At 40.5% G+C, this 17,645-nt stretch overlaps 1 protein-coding gene across 1 annotated transcript; it reads left to right on the top strand.

The window, feature by feature from the left end:
• The first annotated feature begins 749 nt into the window (after nucleotides 1-749).
• elf3 (E74-like factor 3 (ets domain transcription factor, epithelial-specific)) lies at nucleotides 750-5,701 on the top strand. Its single transcript, XM_072665843.1, has 9 exons — nucleotides 750-921; nucleotides 1,351-1,514; nucleotides 2,919-3,149; nucleotides 3,335-3,457; nucleotides 3,587-3,700; nucleotides 3,950-4,024; nucleotides 4,148-4,252; nucleotides 4,367-4,562; nucleotides 4,682-5,701. Exons 2-9 carry the CDS (start codon nucleotides 1,358-1,360, stop codon nucleotides 4,785-4,787), a joined length of 1,107 nt encoding a protein of 368 aa, XP_072521944.1. The 5' UTR covers nucleotides 750-921; nucleotides 1,351-1,357; the 3' UTR covers nucleotides 4,788-5,701.
• The last annotated feature ends 11,944 nt before the right edge of the window (nucleotides 5,702-17,645 follow it).

Raw genomic sequence — 17,645 nt, 5'->3', positions numbered from 1 at the left:
TTCAGAATCTGACTCATTAAACTGACCCATATTCAACACACACACACACACACACACATTTAAAAACACCAATACACAAGTGTGTGTGTAAGTTTGTGTGTGTGACTGCATGTGAAAAGCACCAACATTGAGTAAACATTACCCAGCCAGCATCAAACTGAAACCTGCGATAAAGCTGCACACACACACACACTGGGTAAACAGTAAATATTAGCGCGCATGACTTCATTGCCTGAGTGCAAATACATACACACACACTGTAGGGGTGAGGAGAGTTTGAAAAATGGGGCTATGTCAATACAGCAGTGTGTGTATGAGTGTGTGTTTTGTATGCTAACTCCATGTTTTTCACACTCCTGCTACAAAGAGAAGAGACAGTCAGAGAGACAGAGAATAAAGAAAAAAAAAACAGAGATAGAGAGAAAAAGAGAGATTAGAGAGAGAGCGCAGCAGAGCGAGAGACAGACAGATGAAGGAGAGAGAGGCAGAGAGAGAGAGAGAGAGAGAGAGAGATCAGTGTGTGAGAGGTGACGTTATTTTGTTCATAACAATTCCCAAGAAATTGATTGAGAGAGAGAGAGAGGGGCGGCTAGAGTGCTAGTCATGTGTCTGTGTCTGTGTGTGTGTGTGTGTGTGTGTGTGTGTGTGTGTCAAGGGGTGTTAGGCCTGTTTCTGTGGAATTCCCCTCCCAGCACATAAACATACCTGGCCCGCCCCCTCTCCACTACTATAAAAGCCTGCAGGTAAAAGCAGCTCAGGTAAACGCAAGAGACAACACCACACATACACACGCACACTCTCACACACTCGCTGAGAAGTAAGTGCAGCGCCTCACACACTGAGTGGATTACTTGACTACAACTTGACCTTTTGACCCTGATTGGACCTGTACATCTAACCTCCACCTGCACGGGCAGACAGGTAATGCACTCACCTTTGTGCACCAGTAACACACACATACACACTCAAACACACACACAGGGGTTCACCTGTGCACTGAAATCAGGATAGAAGATTTAATTTAATATTCAGAAGTAACTAGTTAGTTTTAATATTTAGTCTATAAATTACTTGCTGATTAACAACCATAATAATAACAACAATATTAATATACTGGTATAGTTGATGTTATATTTATATTGGTAAAACAAGTACTGAGCACTTATTAAATACAAAAAGTGCTTTAAAAAACTGTGTTTTTGTATATCGGTATATTACAATGTCTTATAAACAAAATAACTATTCAATTCATATTTCAAATATATTTTACTTTTAAATACAGAAAGTGCATAACAGGTGTAATATATTTTCAAATATTGTTCATATATAATTGTAAATTCATTTATGCAGAACCGCAATGGCTTCAAGTGAGCTGAGTCGAATCCTCAACAATGCTAATGCTAACCTGTACCCGACGGATCCCCAGCCAACCCTGACCACTATGATGGTTCCCAGCTTGCTGCGTAGTCCCCATCTCTCAGACCTGTCCTTTTCCAGCAGCGCTACATCACTGGGTAAGACTCCCCGCCTCAAGACCACTGAACCACTGTACGGGTAATTAGCAGCTTCGATGCTGCTTTAACATCATGCCTTAGGAAGTGAAACATGTAAATGTAATATTTCTTATTTTGAGGATATTTTTGTAGTATTTAACTGAATTCTAGGTGTGATGTGACATTTTAACTAATTAAAGTGTCTTTAAAATGCTGGCAGATTAGTACTAGCTTGTTTTTAGCAATTTCAGTAGATATCATATCAAATAATAAGCAAAATTATCTCACAAAAATCTCCAACAATACTTGTAAAGACAAATTAGATTCCATTTAGACTGGTTCCACTTGCTAAGATGTCATTTCTGTTGGGTAAACACCTCAATGATGGCTAATTAGTGGGTGTCCAGTTCAGTACCTGGCTTTGATTGATAGGATTTCAACATGTTGGCTAAATTATCATTGGTGTGAACGGTACAAGCGCTGAGGCAACATAATGACATAAAAAAACAAACACTGGTGCAATTGTAAAATACCTGACCACCAGACCACTTTACACTATTACACAAGTGTCATGCACCCATCTAAACTCATCAGTGCAACACGATGCTGCATATAAGTATGCTAACATTTGTACACTTGAGTTTGATTTTTGAAGTTAAGCTTTTTGTAAGTATATTATGTTGACAAAGTTCCCATACTTTCACTAAAGTACAGTTTTTCTTCACGTTTTCTGCACCTAAGCCAAACGCCAATGTCCAAAAGCTATCCGGTGGCTAACAAATAGCTTAGCAAACATATGTACCATTGCATACATGTGGCTACAGGTTGTGGATGTGGGAACAAGTGCCCTGTGTGGCAATTAACCTCCAAGCAGGCTCCAAGTTAACGATTTGAAACTCCTGTTAGCCAACGTCTTATCTTAGCGGGAAAGCACACAGGCTAGCGAGACAGGGTTGGGCTTCACAATGACTTCATCTGCTAGCTGAAAAATCATTAACCAGGGGGAATGTTTAACGTCCCCTGCAGCTAGGCCTCAAGAATGCGGCCTTTTCATCTCTATTTGTGTTTTAATGACACAAGCTTTTTATTAGCACAACACTAAGCGCTAGTGCTAAAACCTGGAGGTGGCAGTTTTACAGGCACTGATTCCAATCAGATACGTTTGTTTTGCTTCAGGTGAAAAAGTTAAACTAGTTTCTCCTTTCTCATCCATGCAGCCAAACCTTTGTTTGCTAACTCTATAGCTAATAAACCTGATCTTGACCTCTGAACCTGTCCTCCCACATCCAATAAAGTGGAAGAACACATGTGTAGTTCATTACCTGTTTGTTCGACTGACTTACCTGAGTTCACATCTGTGTGTGTGCTGCCGTCCATTTACCGACCCCCTTGCTAACATGCTAACATGTTCCCCTTCTCCTGCAGGTCTTTGGCACCAGGTTAACCCACAGTACTGGACCAAGAGGAACGTTCTGGACTGGATCGAGTACCATGTGGAGGACAGCAAATTCGATGCTAGCTTGCTAAATATGGAGTACTGCAACATGGATGGCACTGTGCTGTGCCAGCTTAGCAGAGACACCATGATTGGCATGTTTGGGCTGGTGTTTGGAGATCGTCTCTACCAGAGCCTTGAAGCACTCAAATCCAAACATGGTGAGAGCCAGAAATACAGTTAGCCTTACATTTGCCTGGCATACAATTTAAAACGTTTTACAGTTGGCAAACCTTTGCTGAGTTGAAATGAGTATATTAGCAAAAGGAAATGTATGCAGGTTAAGTTCTCACACCCAAGTACTGTAGAATCACTGACTGATTGCTCTGCATGTTCTTGTCCACAGTGGATGACCTCACACAGAACTGCACCCTGCACGAAACGTACGAGCTGCTGGACGACTTCCTGCTGGGGTTTCCTCAGGGTCTTGGTCTGCTGGACACTGTCGTTGTTCAGAATGGACCCATAGGTAAGCCACCCTTCAAACCCACTTGTGCTACAAGCATCAGCACTGACCCAGAATATGTAGATCCATCCACTATAATAACATGCTAATGCTAACGGTAGTATAATGTGGTGATCTTCGGCTTGTTTATAGATAAGAAGGAGGCGTCTGACTTTGGCTACTACAATGAGTACAAGACCCAGCTGACACCGGGCAGCGACAACGGCTATGACTCTTATTCTGAGAGTCTTCAGAGCTCCACAGCAGGTCAGAAGCTTCTCCACTAATCTTCTCATCTACCCAGTCTTAACCTCATAACCTCTTACGCCTATTTATTTACTGTATAACTCATAGTCGCTATTGAATAATCCACACTGGATACTTAATAATTAAAAACTACATACAGAATAATTCATAACGAATACTGAATCGTTCATAGTCGTTACTGAGTAAGTCCCACAAATAGTAGGTGAATAATAAGCCTGTTGTAATAAGCCTCTCTCTCTCTCTATTCAGGCAGTTTTCTGAACCCAAGTTCACCAGAATCCACCATCAGTGACTCAGATCCAGAGTACTACCCCATCCCAACAAGTGAGTACAGATTTATTAATTTTTGACACATTATTAGCCATTGTATACCCACTCTATACTTTACTTTTCTGGAGGAGCTCGTTATTCTCTTTTTAACGTGTGTTTGACGTGTTCTTTCCACAGAGAGCTTCGTGAAGCAGGAGCCTGTGGAAAAGAAAAAGAGAGGAAGACCTCCTAAACTTAGCCGTGGATCCGAACACTTTATGGAGGCCAAGAAAAACAAACACTGTGAGTGTGCACACAAAGAAGCCTAGAGCTGTCTTCACAATCAATAACCAACAAGCTACAAGCTATCGATCAATAGGCTTTGTTATTAATTAACGCTCCTCTCTGACCCGACAGCTCCTCGTGGTACACACCTGTGGGAGTTCATCCGAGACATCCTCATCCACCCAGAGAAGAACCAGGGCCTGATGAAGTGGGAGGACCGCAGAGACGGCATCTTTAAGTTCTTGAAGTCAGAGGCAGTGGCCCAGCTTTGGGGTCAGAAGAAGAAAAACAGCAGCATGACGTACGAGAAGCTCAGCAGGGCCATGAGGTGAGCATCACTTTATTAAATTAATCCTATGAAGATGCCTTTTCTTTTTCTATAAAGAACCATTTATACTGGAATATAGCATGTAAAATCAGTGCACTCACCGGTTCTCTGTCCTTCAGGTACTACTACAAGAGAGAAATCCTGGAACGTGTGGACGGACGCAGACTTGTCTACAAGTTCGGGAAGAACTCAAGTGGTTGGAAGCTGGAGGAAGTAGGAATGTGAAGGGAAGGTGATGGATGGATTGAGATGAAAAAACGATGGAGGAAGAGCTGCGGATTCAGAACAGAAAAGAACGCTCTCTCGCACTTGAACGTAGAAGCTTGAGACTCCTACCATGAAGGACTTTAATGCTGAGACAGCGTTCCGGTCAGAAGGAGCTTTTTTGTACAAAGACAGAAACTTCCCGAACATGGGAAAGAGACATACAGACAAACTGTAAGCCAAGTTTGGCTAAAGTAGGTTTTATGAACCAAAAATAATAATAATAATAATAATAATAATAATAATAATACTGTTAAGGTGTAATTCTTGTTTGTTTTTCTGACTGACCCTTCTTTGGTCCATTGGGCACGCTGGCGTGACCAAGCAAAAGTCGCTGAGATATGTCCTTCATATGAGGTCTGGTAAGCGGTATAGACTCCCAATACCACGAATACGTGTTTACTGAAAGTAAACGGCCGTTTCTGAAATGGACGTATTCTGAGAGGCTGCGCCACTCCAGGGAAACTTCAGAAACTTGAAGGTTCAAAACAAAATGCTTGCTGTTTTGAGTTTTGCCAAATTGGTCAATTTTGGTGAGGAACAAGCTCTGACATGATGAAGATAGGAATCTTACAAAACTGCTGTCTATGAAGTAAAATTCAACTTTACTAAATATCCACTTTTATAAAGAATGTTTTATCAAAGAGGTTATTCCATGTATTCTCTGCTCGGCCATGGTGTCAACAATCAGTTGAAAATCAGGACTATTATTTTGTGTGTGGGGTAATTGTTATTCTGTTCAGTTGGACTGTGATTTAATCACAAATTCTGTATGAGAATTTCTTCTCAAATTGTATCACTGAAGAGACACTATGTATGACATATTGTGTGTTTTTTTTAAACATTTTCTATAAAATAAAGCTCTTGATATCATATTTTGTTTTGGTTTGTCATATTTCCTTGTGTGGCCCCTCAAGGATCTGTTTCAGGGCCTTTGCTGTTTTGCAGCCAGGGGCCCTCTGCTTCACATGAAGGACTTCACTAGTTTGAAAACGATGGCTATAAAGATTCACAACAGATCAAAGAGTCATTCTAAAATAATATTTTCAAAACAATGTTCCAGGTAGCACCAAAATGGCTTACAACCCTTTTACATTATAGACAATATAGAATGCTTTTGCTTTCCACAATTTCCATTGCTTCCAAAATTGTTTGACATTTTTGTCAGATGTTACTTCTGAAATACTGCTTACTTGGACAACAGACAATTGTTTATTATCCCCAATTAACATATCAAATTAAGTGTTTTGGTGGGCTACACACAGCAGTGGCCATCCGTTGTACAGTAAAGTGCATTTAAAGTGCACTAACTGTTTTTTTACTAGTTAGTGTGCTTCCATGCTTGGGATGCAACCTACAAGTATGAATGTGTAAAATTACACATTGCTGCTGTTATTGGTGCTTTACAACTATTCAGAATTACTGTATTGTTTCATTATTGTGCTTTCATGCTTTTAGAATATTGAGACATGCTAATTGTTAGGACTTTTTAAAAATGTAGTACACTGGACTGGTTAATGGGTGACATGGTGGTCACTGTCTTTAAGGAGCTTGGTATGGTGGTTGGTGGTTGGTATGGCGCAACAGATAACACCACTATCAGCCAGTGAGCTACCACACCATGTGGGAGACCAGGGTTCGATTCCCAGTCTGGGTCACTATGCTGTGCTACACCAATAAGAGTCCTTGGGCAAGACTCCTAACACTACATTGGCCCTCCTCTGTGATATGAATAACCTTGTATGTCGCTCTGGATAAGAGCGTCTGCTAAATGCCATAAATGTAAATGTAAATGTAATGTAAATGTATGTTCCCTCCCAAATGCACATGGTTGGTGAATTGGCTATGCTAAATTGCCACTAGGTGCGATGAATGTTGTGAATGGTTTCTTGCAATGGACTGGTGCCCTGTCCAGGGGGTATTCCTACCCAATAACTCTGGGTAGGCTTCAAACTCACCATGACCCTGACCAGGAAGAACTGGATAAGAAGATGATGAATGAATGAATGAATGAATGACAGGTTAACCAAATGCTCCCCTGTGCAACACTGAATATTAGCCCCCTGCTGCAATATCCACTGGCGATGGGTTCATAGTTTGATCCTCAGATGAGCACTATTATGGAATCCTCCAACATTTTGAGAAGACGGAAGAACTGCAGCTTGATCTTACTGTGAGTTAATACTGATTCTCTGGCTGATCCAATTCAGCTCACATGACATGTTTGAGTGCTTGGTTACACTGCAAAAGACTGTTGAGGTACATCATAACCCTCATCCCAATATATATTGACGTGACACTCTCCAAAAAGTGCAATCACTTGCAAAAACGAATCATTAAGATGTTGTTTAAATCAGGACTCACTAATCTGCTTAACCGTCCACCCCTGCATGCAATACTGTGAATAACCCCTCCGTCACACAATATTGTGGTGAGAATGCAGACCCAGAGCAGTAGACAGTTTACTGAAGACCAGTGTTCATAAAGCTACATGACACCTACATAAGCTGTTCTTGCCAATTGACATAAATCTACATAAACATATATAAAGTGTCCATCATGTCCATGCTATTGCCAATGTTGGTATCACCCCCCCCCCCAATTGTTTATATGCTTTAGATTTATGTCAGTGTCAAGGCTTATGAACACTGACCTTCAGTTCAGTGCTACCGTACTCTTAATAGTCCTAAAATCCTTTGTAAGTCTAATGATCAGATTTGGTTAGTCATCTGAACAGAATCTGTCTCTCGCTCTCTCTGTTATTGAATAAATCATTACTGAAACTTACAGTGCCGACACATCATTTTCTCCAGTACATTTTAAATCATAGAGAAACAGTGAAGTGTAGCAAAGCATGAAGTTTTTATTATTGGCTTTTGTTCCTTAGTTTATTAGATCCTCTTCCTTTCCCAGCCTTCACCACACCCAGCTCATGCACAGGGATTCACTGGAAACAGCCTCTTGCCCTGGACTTCTGCCCTGCTCAAACACTGCCAATCTCCTGCTAAAGTGCTCTGATGGTTATACAGGCGGCCTGCTATTCAGAAAGAACTGAGACTGTTGTTGATCGAATGAGTGAACCATGTTACTAATGGGGTGAAACCAATGTATGAACTAGTAGTGGAACACTGGACAGTACTGTAGTAAATATCAATTTAAGACCTTCTGTTGGAGAGCCTCTTTTGTCTCGTTTGTCTCAGTTCTGGAGAGCAAAAACTGGCTTACACCAAGGGCAGAACCCACTAAATATGTTCAGAGTTTGCTCCCCAGGTGAGCACCAGGGACTTTGACATTTTTCCTTCATCTGACCTCTGTTGTTGTGTGTTTTCAGCTATGGGTAAATCATGAAAAACAGTCCTCCTGGTGATTTAGCTCAGAAGAAGTGTATGATGTTTGGCTATGCTGCAAAAGACCTTCTCTGAAACAACTCAACATCTCAACCATAATCTCAACACACATTAATACAGCACTCATCTGTTAAACTCACTGAGCCAACACTTTACAATAAACATCACCACTCCCCAACACTCTTAAAAAACAAAGACTGACACTAACAAACACCAGCATCAACACTTCACAACAAACACTCTCTAACAAATGCCAACTATACAGCACCAACACCAATAATCTCCAACAAAGATGAACATCACTCAACATCCTCACCAGCACTGGTGTGTGGGTGTTTGTTGGCATGTGCTGGAGAGTGATGGTTGTTGGAGAGTGTTGGTGGTTTTTGAGAGTGGTGTTGGTGTTTGTTGAAGAGTGTTGTTGGTGTTTGTTGGAGAGTGTTGGCATGTGTTGGAGAGTGTTGTTGATGTTTGTTGTTGAAAATTGGTGTTTGCTGGAGAGTGTTGGCATTTGTTAAAAAGTGGTGTTGGTGTTTGTTGGTAAGGGATATTATTTGAGAGTGCTGGCATATGCTGTATGGGGTTTGTGTGGAGAGTAATGGAGTTTGTTGGAGAGTGGTGTTGGTGTTTGTTGGAAAGAAATGTTATTTGAGAGTGCTGGCATATGCTGGAGAGTGGTGATGTCATTTATTGGAAAGTGTTGATGTTTTTTGGAGAGTGTTGGTGTTTGTTACTGAGTGTGGGGCTGATATGCTCTAGGTGTGTATATAAGGATGATTTCTAGCACAAGTTCAGAATGCACAAGTGTTGCACAAATTTGCTGATGACGCGACAATCGTGAGCCTGATCTCCAATGATGATGAGACAGCCTATAGAGAGGAGGAACAGAAGAAAGTGTACACCACTATCTCCATCAATGGGACCACTGTGGAAAGGGTCAGCAGCTTTAAGTTCCTCTGTGTTCACATTACTGTGGAACTTAAATGGACAGAACACACCTAAAAACCTGGCATTAGATTATATTAATTGAAGACTGAAGTAAAACGTGGATATTTCAAAGTTATGATTAACCCTATTAGATTTCCTCCTCAAATAAACACAGAAATGCTGCAGAACAGAAAAGATGAGTGTGTGTGTGTGTGTGTGTCTGTTGAGTTAATGGGAAGCAAGTCTGTACAGGGTAGAAGAACTGATCTGTAGAGCGGTTTATCTGAACAGTAAGAGTTTATTAACATTAGAATACACATTGCACTATGATTGCTTTGTGTGTGTACACTATATGTCCAAATGTTTGTGGACACCCCTTCTAATAAATGTATTCGGCTACCTTCGGTTGCATTTATTGCTGAAACAGATGTTCAAATATAGAACTAGGCTCTCTGGGGCAGATACACAGCAACTTCTTGGCACCATGTCCAATGCCAGTGGTGGGCTAGAGGGGTATAAATTTGGTTGGTGTCCCATTCAATACTTTTTGGATGAGCTGGGAAGTTGGGGATGAGATGGGGTGGTAATCATCCAACACCCTGACCTCACCACTTCTCTTATTACTGAATGCAGTCAAATCTTCCAATGCTCCAATGCACTCTGTTGACAGTACAGACAGTTACTCCAACAAAATCAGGTTAAACTCTTTTTACTACCCTTGTTTTTGGAAAACGCAATGAATGAGCAGGTGTCCCAATATTTGAGTCCATGCAATGTAGCTGAAAGGAGCCGTTTGGTGTAAAATCAAAGTATAATAATTGATCTCTGACCCCAAATTCAGTTGTTCAGCCAAGACATGTTTGGTATCTGATGTGTGCTTCTTTCTTTTACAATGGAAGATGCTAGGCTAATGTTGCTGTCAAAGAATGGACTTGGACTGTCACCAATCCAGTTTTTTTAAACAGTATTCTTGTGTGTGTAAGAACACTATGTCTGTTTGTGTGTGTGAGTGTCGGTGTAAGATGAGCTGCAGGTGAATTTGGTACCCTGTATTTGAGCATGTCTGATGTCGCTAAAAAGCAGACACATGAAAATTATTAGGGCCGGAAATTCAGCAGCCGTCTGGACTGTCAATCACAGTGTGTGTGTGTGTGTGTGTGTGTGTATGTGTGTGTCCCCTTTCCCCCGGCACACACACCTATTCCCGACACACACCTACTCTCAACACTGTAGGCCCATCAAACCATCAAATCTATTCTTATATTCTTATTTCTCCCCCATAGTAACCACCTAACAAGTGACTTAACAAATCATCAGCAATCAGCTGGAATACCAGCAAGCAACACCCTAGCAACCACTAGATATCCTCTAGCCACTAGTTATGGCATGCACCAAGCTATCCCAGCAATCAACCAACAACACCCTATAAACCACCTAAAATACCATAGCAGCCACTTTAGAATTACTTAAGCTTTACAATTACTCCACACTTCAAATCCAGCCTCCAGTCTTGTTGGAAATGGATTTTTTTTATTATTGATTTGTTTAATCAGTGGTACAAATAAAAGCCTGTGATGTGTAAAATGAATGAATTATGAATTATCAATATAATGAGACATTTGTTCCTTGTCAGAAAAAATGAGAGAACTGTGTAAACTGAAAGGGTAAATGTGTAAACATCAAAGGGTTAAACACCACAAACCTACAGACACACTCTCTACACAATAGAGGGGTTATGTAAACCACAGTCTGTCATTTACCTACTGCAGGTGAATCAACTGTCTGAGCTTTGGTCTGTATTGTTCTTCTGTGTTTGTGAACGCATGTCACTTTATGACAGTGCAAACTGTAGATCTTCTAGACTTTTCCATAGCAACAGTATTTAACATTCAACACTTTATTAGACTTTATTAGACATTCACTGGCCACTTTATTAGAAACATACCTTGTGCTTTACTCACTGGTCACTTCATTAATAACACCAGTTATTAGAAGGTTTCTACTCAATGGCCGCTTTAGTAGAAACACCGACATGGTGCTCCCACTTCTTCCACCCCTTTAGTAAAACAGATATCTTGTGATTCACTTTAGAAGAAACACCTATTTTGTGTTTCATCACTGGCCATTTTATTAGAAACCCCTACCTTCTGCTTAATCGCTGGCTATTATAATAATAACACTTATTATTAGAAGGTTTCTACTCAATGGCCACTTGAGTAGAAACACATTTCTTGTATTACATCACTGGTCACTTTATTAGAAACACCTACCTTGTGCTTATACTACCTGGCCACTTTATTTTTCTTGTGCCTCACTCACTGGCTGCTGTACACCAGCAAGAGAAGGAGGAGGAGTTTCTGATAAAGTGGCCGGGGTGTGTAAAGTGTAAAGTACAGGGTAACTGGAGCGAGACAGACTGGTTGAGCCCAGCCAAAAACTGGTGGATTTCCACCAAGTGCATTTGTCTGTATGGCTTTCCATTAAAAGAATCTAGAATAAGACTATTCTATTCTTTCAAAAACACCTCCACACATACACACACACACACACAACTACATACACCTACACACACTAAAACACACAAAGGCACAAAGACACCTGACACCGTCTCCATACAAAGGGCACAAAGACTATAGACACCTGCAGCGAGAGAGACATACCTGTCGAACAGGTGCATTTGGCACAGATCCAGGCCTCTCTGAGCACGTAGCTTACTGGAAACTCCGTTAGCAGTGCCGGTAAAGCAGCCAGCGGGCGGGGCTGAGTGCTGTGATTGGTGGAAAATGGTATCAGGCCTTTCTATTCTTAAGCCGTGACAAGGCAGCCGAACAGCAACCAGGTCACTTTCACTTTCTCGCTCACTAACTCCAATGCCTTCACACACAGGTGGAATTTGAGTGGCAAATTTTGTGGCGCGAGATGTGCAGATTAGCATTTCGCGCTACAACTGTGTCTGACTGGGGTAATTATTTTAGCTTTCATTTTAAAAATATTTTAAAGTGAAAGCTCACATTTACACTATTTCCCTCCTTTACTTAAATGTAGAAATGTTTTGTGTGTCTAGTTTAGCAGTAGAGCTCTAAGGCTAATAAAGCTAACAAGTACAGGCAGCTTAAAGCCCACCAATAGCGCTGGAGCTATGAGGCTAATTAAGCAGACAAGTAATGAAAGCTTATACCTCATCGATTAGCACTGGAGCTAAGAGGCTATAAGTAATATAAACTTATACCCCACCAGTCAGCACTGTAAAAAGTTACACTAGAGTTATAAAGCTAATCTAGCTAAGAAGTAGTGGAAGCTACTCCAGAGAACTTGGAGACAGGAGAAATACCACTTGAGAATGTTTATCATGTTTTTCAGACACTTGATCTCATGTGAGTGCAAAATGTATGGGTTAATATGGAGCACTTAAGCAAAATCATAATTTATAAATGTTTGATCATTTTCATTAATGCACTCATTTCCTGATTCCTTTATTGGAATAATGTACATATTAAATACTGCAAAAGTAGTCGCATTAAATATTAGCATATTAGCTGTCAAGGACCTTAACTGCCAACCATAGTTATCATCAAACGCAAAGGCAGTTCTGTCATCACTGGCCATAACTTCAATGTCAGCTCGCCAACCAGTCAGCACTCATTTTATGTAAAATTTATTTAAATATACAGATACGTTTTCTTTGCCTTTTTAGTAAAATACATCATTCTGCCTTCACAAATTAAAGGAAGATCCTGGACAAGTGGTTAAACACTATTTTAACTTTGAGTTTTTAGTCGTTCAGCTCCATTCACCCTCATTTGCACCGTCATTTGCGAGTCTTTCAGAGTGAAAAGTGAAGTTCACAACATTAACTCTGTTATCCAAGAGATTTTCCTGTCAAAAAAGATTTAATTTGAAATAAAATGAACTTTGCTCAGCAGCAGTGATCAGGACTGTAAGGCAGGATCTGAGTGGATCTGAGCTAACAGCAATTAACACACCAGAAAGAAACCCGCAACTCTGAATACGGGGATAGAAATGGTTACTTATTGCACCTTTAAGGCACTTATGTTTTCTTTTTGGAGTGTGACACTGGGGTTATTTGATGATCTAAATCTGACTTGCGGGGGGTCAGTCTAGCTCCCTCTGACCGCAGCATGAGGTCACAACCATGCAGTTAAAATTAACAGAGGAGAACCGGCAAGCACACAAAACTGCAGAACTTTAACCACAGCAGAAAGAAGCCATCACAGCCTCAACCATCAGAATCATAATCAGTTAGATCAAAACTCAAGTTCTCAAATTCAGAGTTAGAACCTGAATTACAACTGAATTCACAATTAGAATTATGAATTTGGGTTAGAATCAGAATCAATCAAAGATTCAGTTGACATTATAATTACAAATGGAATCACAAAAAACAAGAATTAGAATGTGTAGTTAGAATAGGGGTTATAATCAGAATGTCATGGCTGGTTACCGAGGGACGAACACTCCCAGAGATGGGTCCATTGCAAGTACTTTAATAACACAAAAAGGGAAATAAAAAGTGCAAACGAAAGCAAGTAATGCAGCAACTAATGGACATAAACAGGAAAGCAACGTAAACTGGACAAACAAAAGGGCGAACGCAAAGCACACCTGAGACCTGAGAGGGGGACTCTGGGAGCTGGGTGAGCAGGGTAGGGAAACAGGGGAAATACAAACAAAACCTCCAGGCTGTGTCTGGGGAGACTAAGAGGGAAACTAAGGACGCGCGTGAACCACGCTGAGACTACTCAAAACTGGGGGAAGAGAGCTGGGAACCAGCCGCTGAACCATAAACAGCTAGGCGGACCAAACCTGAAAACGCAACATGGAAGAGGGTCGCCTAGTAGGAGCGAGAGTTGAGGATACAACCAGGGAGCGAGCGAAAGTGCCTCACTAAATCCGAAGATAGCCGGATGGTCTGATCGAGGACCTGAACTAAGAACCGAAGCTGGCCTAAACAAACCATGATCCGTGTCCTAACCCTCTCGGGCTTTTCGGCGAGGAGCTCAGCTTATGTGAGCCTGTAGGCGGCAGCTCAGAATTGCCCCAGGGGAGGGCGCGATACAGAGGGGCTGACACAGAATTAGATTCAGAATTAGAATCTAAGTCTGTTAGAATGAGAATCTGAGTCAGACTCAGAGTTAGAATCAGAATTACACATGGAATTAAAATTAGAATCATGTATTTGAATCAGAATCTGTTAGAATCATAATCCGAGTCAGAGTTAGAATCAGAGTTAGAATATGAATCTGAGTTTTAATAAGAAGCTGGTCAGATTCATAGTAGCTCAATTTAAGTTTCTCAACAAGGTATGAAGTGACTTAAATTGAGTGAATATTTAAATCTGCTTACTGTCTCATTAATGAAATATTTACTCATTAGATCACTGAAGGATTCTGTTTTACACTGTCTGGGTTAAAGAACTCTCAGGTCTGGAGCAGAAATCTGTTGTATCAGTGCAGCTCTAACAGTGTTATCCACCCCAGAAGGAGTTTATAGTCACTGTGACGTAACTCTGTAACTCTGAAACTCTGATTTTGATTAGCTGATTTTTTGGGCAAGTTTTTTATCAGTCATTGAAATCAAGCACAACAAAACTGCACAGCTGCACAAAAACTGCACGTAACATGCAGCTCATAGTTTAGATACCTACACACACACTCATACACTCCTGAGGTTATTACTTTTGCGGTTCATTTGTGATACCTCCCCTGAGGTATCTGCCATTTTGATGTCTGTGTGTGTTGCCTCAGGCCTGTAGCATTGGTTTTTCAGTGGTTTCTGTGAGTCAGTCTGAGTACTGTACTGAGTTGCAGTTTTACACAGTATTTCAACACAAATGATTGCTTTAATTCCAGACACGTATACAAGCACATGTATACATGCTACTCAAGCCATATTCTAATCTTTGAGCGAACCTAAACTTTGGCAGGTAGCATAAAGTACAAAAATATCTAGACGTCTGCTTATTCAACAGTTGTTTTCTAAATTAAAGATGTTAAACTGCTAAGGAAAGCTGTCTTGATGGGCGCTGTCTTAGATGCATTCAATATACTGTATATTTCATATATCTAACATATGAAGTTCCAACATTCCAACTCATCCCAAAGATGTTTAATGGGGCTCCATCATTCCAACTCATCCCAAAGACGTTTAATGGAGCTCCATCATTCCAACTCATCCCAAAGACGTTTAATGGAGCTCCATCATTCCAACTCATCCCAAAGACGTTTAATGAAGCTCCATCATTCCAACTCATCCCAAAGACGTTTAATGGAGCTCCATAATTCCAACTTATCCCAAAGACGTTTAAGGATCCTGTTGGAAAGGTATAAAGAATTAAATTCATTGTGAAACAAATAAACTTGCTCTAAATTACCTCTGGACATCTGACTGTGGCTATGGTTACTGGCGTGTGTGTATATGTGTGTGTCTAGAGGGCGAGTTGTCCGTGCACGCTTACCACCCCTTGTTTACATAGTTTACAGTTTACTGAGCAACTCTGCTTGTGCAGTGGAACAATCATCTGTAGGTTTGGTTGACTGCTGTACATAATAACAGTCAACAACCTACTAGTGCTTCTGATAACTCACTCCTTTTTTTCCATTTGATCTCTGCACACACACACTCACACTCACACACTCTCACATGCTCACATGCTGTTTGTTTCTACCTCACGTGTACCGTGTTTTATCACTCTAATAAAACAGCCTTCCAGTAAAGTGCCATTGCTGTTACTCTGGGCCATAATCACACCTCATTGTTCACACTAAGGTCACTCCAGCTCTTGCCCTTGCCATTCCCAGCCCAATTCCCAACATATTCCTGCCTAAACCCCCTCCATATGTCCAGATCTGTCCCCACCAAACCTCTTGCTTGGGGTGCATCGTTGGCCACTGCCATCAACCTCAATAAAAGGGGTTCTTCAGAGGCTCTTCAGTAAAGACATTGGTTACCCTGTCTTTTTTGTGTGGTATTCTAATTACACTCTTCTTGGCTCCACTAGATTCCCATGGGCAACTTCTACTGACTTCTGAAGGTGGTATGTGGCATCCAAGTCCTGAAAGTTGTGAGGTGGAGCTGCTGCAGATCTGACTTGTTGTTATAGCGCCTCTCACAGGAAAACATCGCACAAACATCTAACCGCCCTCATGATGAAAAAGAAAACAGCACCCGTCAGAGCAGACCATCTTCTTCCATCTCCATTGAAGGAGCTTTCAATAGTGGACAGGGGTCAGCACTGGCACTATGTCCTGTCTATGGCCCCATTTATTTATTTATTTTATATTTATAAATAAAAAATATATTTTTTCATTTTTAATTCTTCGCCTTTTCAATTACATTTTATTGTGCATTTTATTTATTTTTAATTGTATTTAATTTAATTTAATTTAATCTTTGTTTTATGTTTATTGTAATATATTCTATTTTTTTTGTATTTATTCTTATTTTTGCATTTCACATCATTATTTAATTTGTATCATTTAATTTTATTTTTGTTTTTATGAATTTATTATTCTATTATATTTTATTAAAAAATTATATGCAGAATGGTTATATATTATGGTTATATATTAATTCATAGTGTCAAACACTTGTTTTTTTAAGTGTATTTTGACAGATACTAGATCTAATACTAGATAATACTGTATTTATTATAAATTGATATAAGAGATGCTGCAGTGTGCAGGACTTGCTGGCCTTAATTGCTTAACAGCCCTGAAACTCACACACACACAAACTCACATACACTCGCACACACAGGACCAAGACAGAAAGAGGGCAGTGGAGCTTAGTGCTGGTTTACTGCCTGAATTAAACACGTGCACTGATAAAGCTCACATACACTGATCCAGTCACACACGCGAAAACAAGTGCACCTATATTTTATATTATGGGTGTTCACCAACTGCATGAAATAAACAAAGAAGATTCTAAATGAAATTAATAAATAATATCAGTAATATACAATAACATACATCAAATTATTCTATTTGTATTTAATTAAAATGTGTGTACATGATGAGTCTGAGGCCTTCCAAACAACCTTTCTATGACTGCAATGTGGACTAGAAAATAACCATGGAACCCATGGTGGGCTATTTGACCTTAGATGTCTGTAGGCTGACCCTGTAGTTAGGGACCTCCCCTGTGCCCTTATTGCCACTTAAAGCAGGATTAGGTGAGAATTGGTATTTCTTGCTCCTGGGCTCCCCCTTACAGTCGAGAAGTGTAATTTGCGCTATGAGCCACCACTAAAGGCCATGCTTTACACATTTCTGGACAAGTTGAAAATACATAAATTGTGAAATTAGCGGCGTGTCAGGTCCGGAGTACCAACTGTAGAGACGCTATTCTCCTAATTATAGTCAGTGGGGCATTAACGTGATGAGGGAAAAATGCTACATTATGTTACTTTAAGCAGTGTGGGCTGCTTAAAGCAGCCTTATAGGAGAACTGATATGTTTGGCTCCTGAGCTCCCTCTACAGTCAGGGAGTGTAATTCACTTTTGCACAAACACCGCAGTTCTAG

This window comes from Salminus brasiliensis, chromosome 21, assembly GCF_030463535.1.
Source record: "Salminus brasiliensis chromosome 21, fSalBra1.hap2, whole genome shotgun sequence".
Classification (NCBI taxonomy): Eukaryota; Metazoa; Chordata; class Actinopteri; order Characiformes; family Bryconidae; genus Salminus; species Salminus brasiliensis.
The sequence above is the reverse complement of the archived record's forward strand: the minus strand, read 5'-3'. Positions and strand labels throughout refer to the sequence as shown.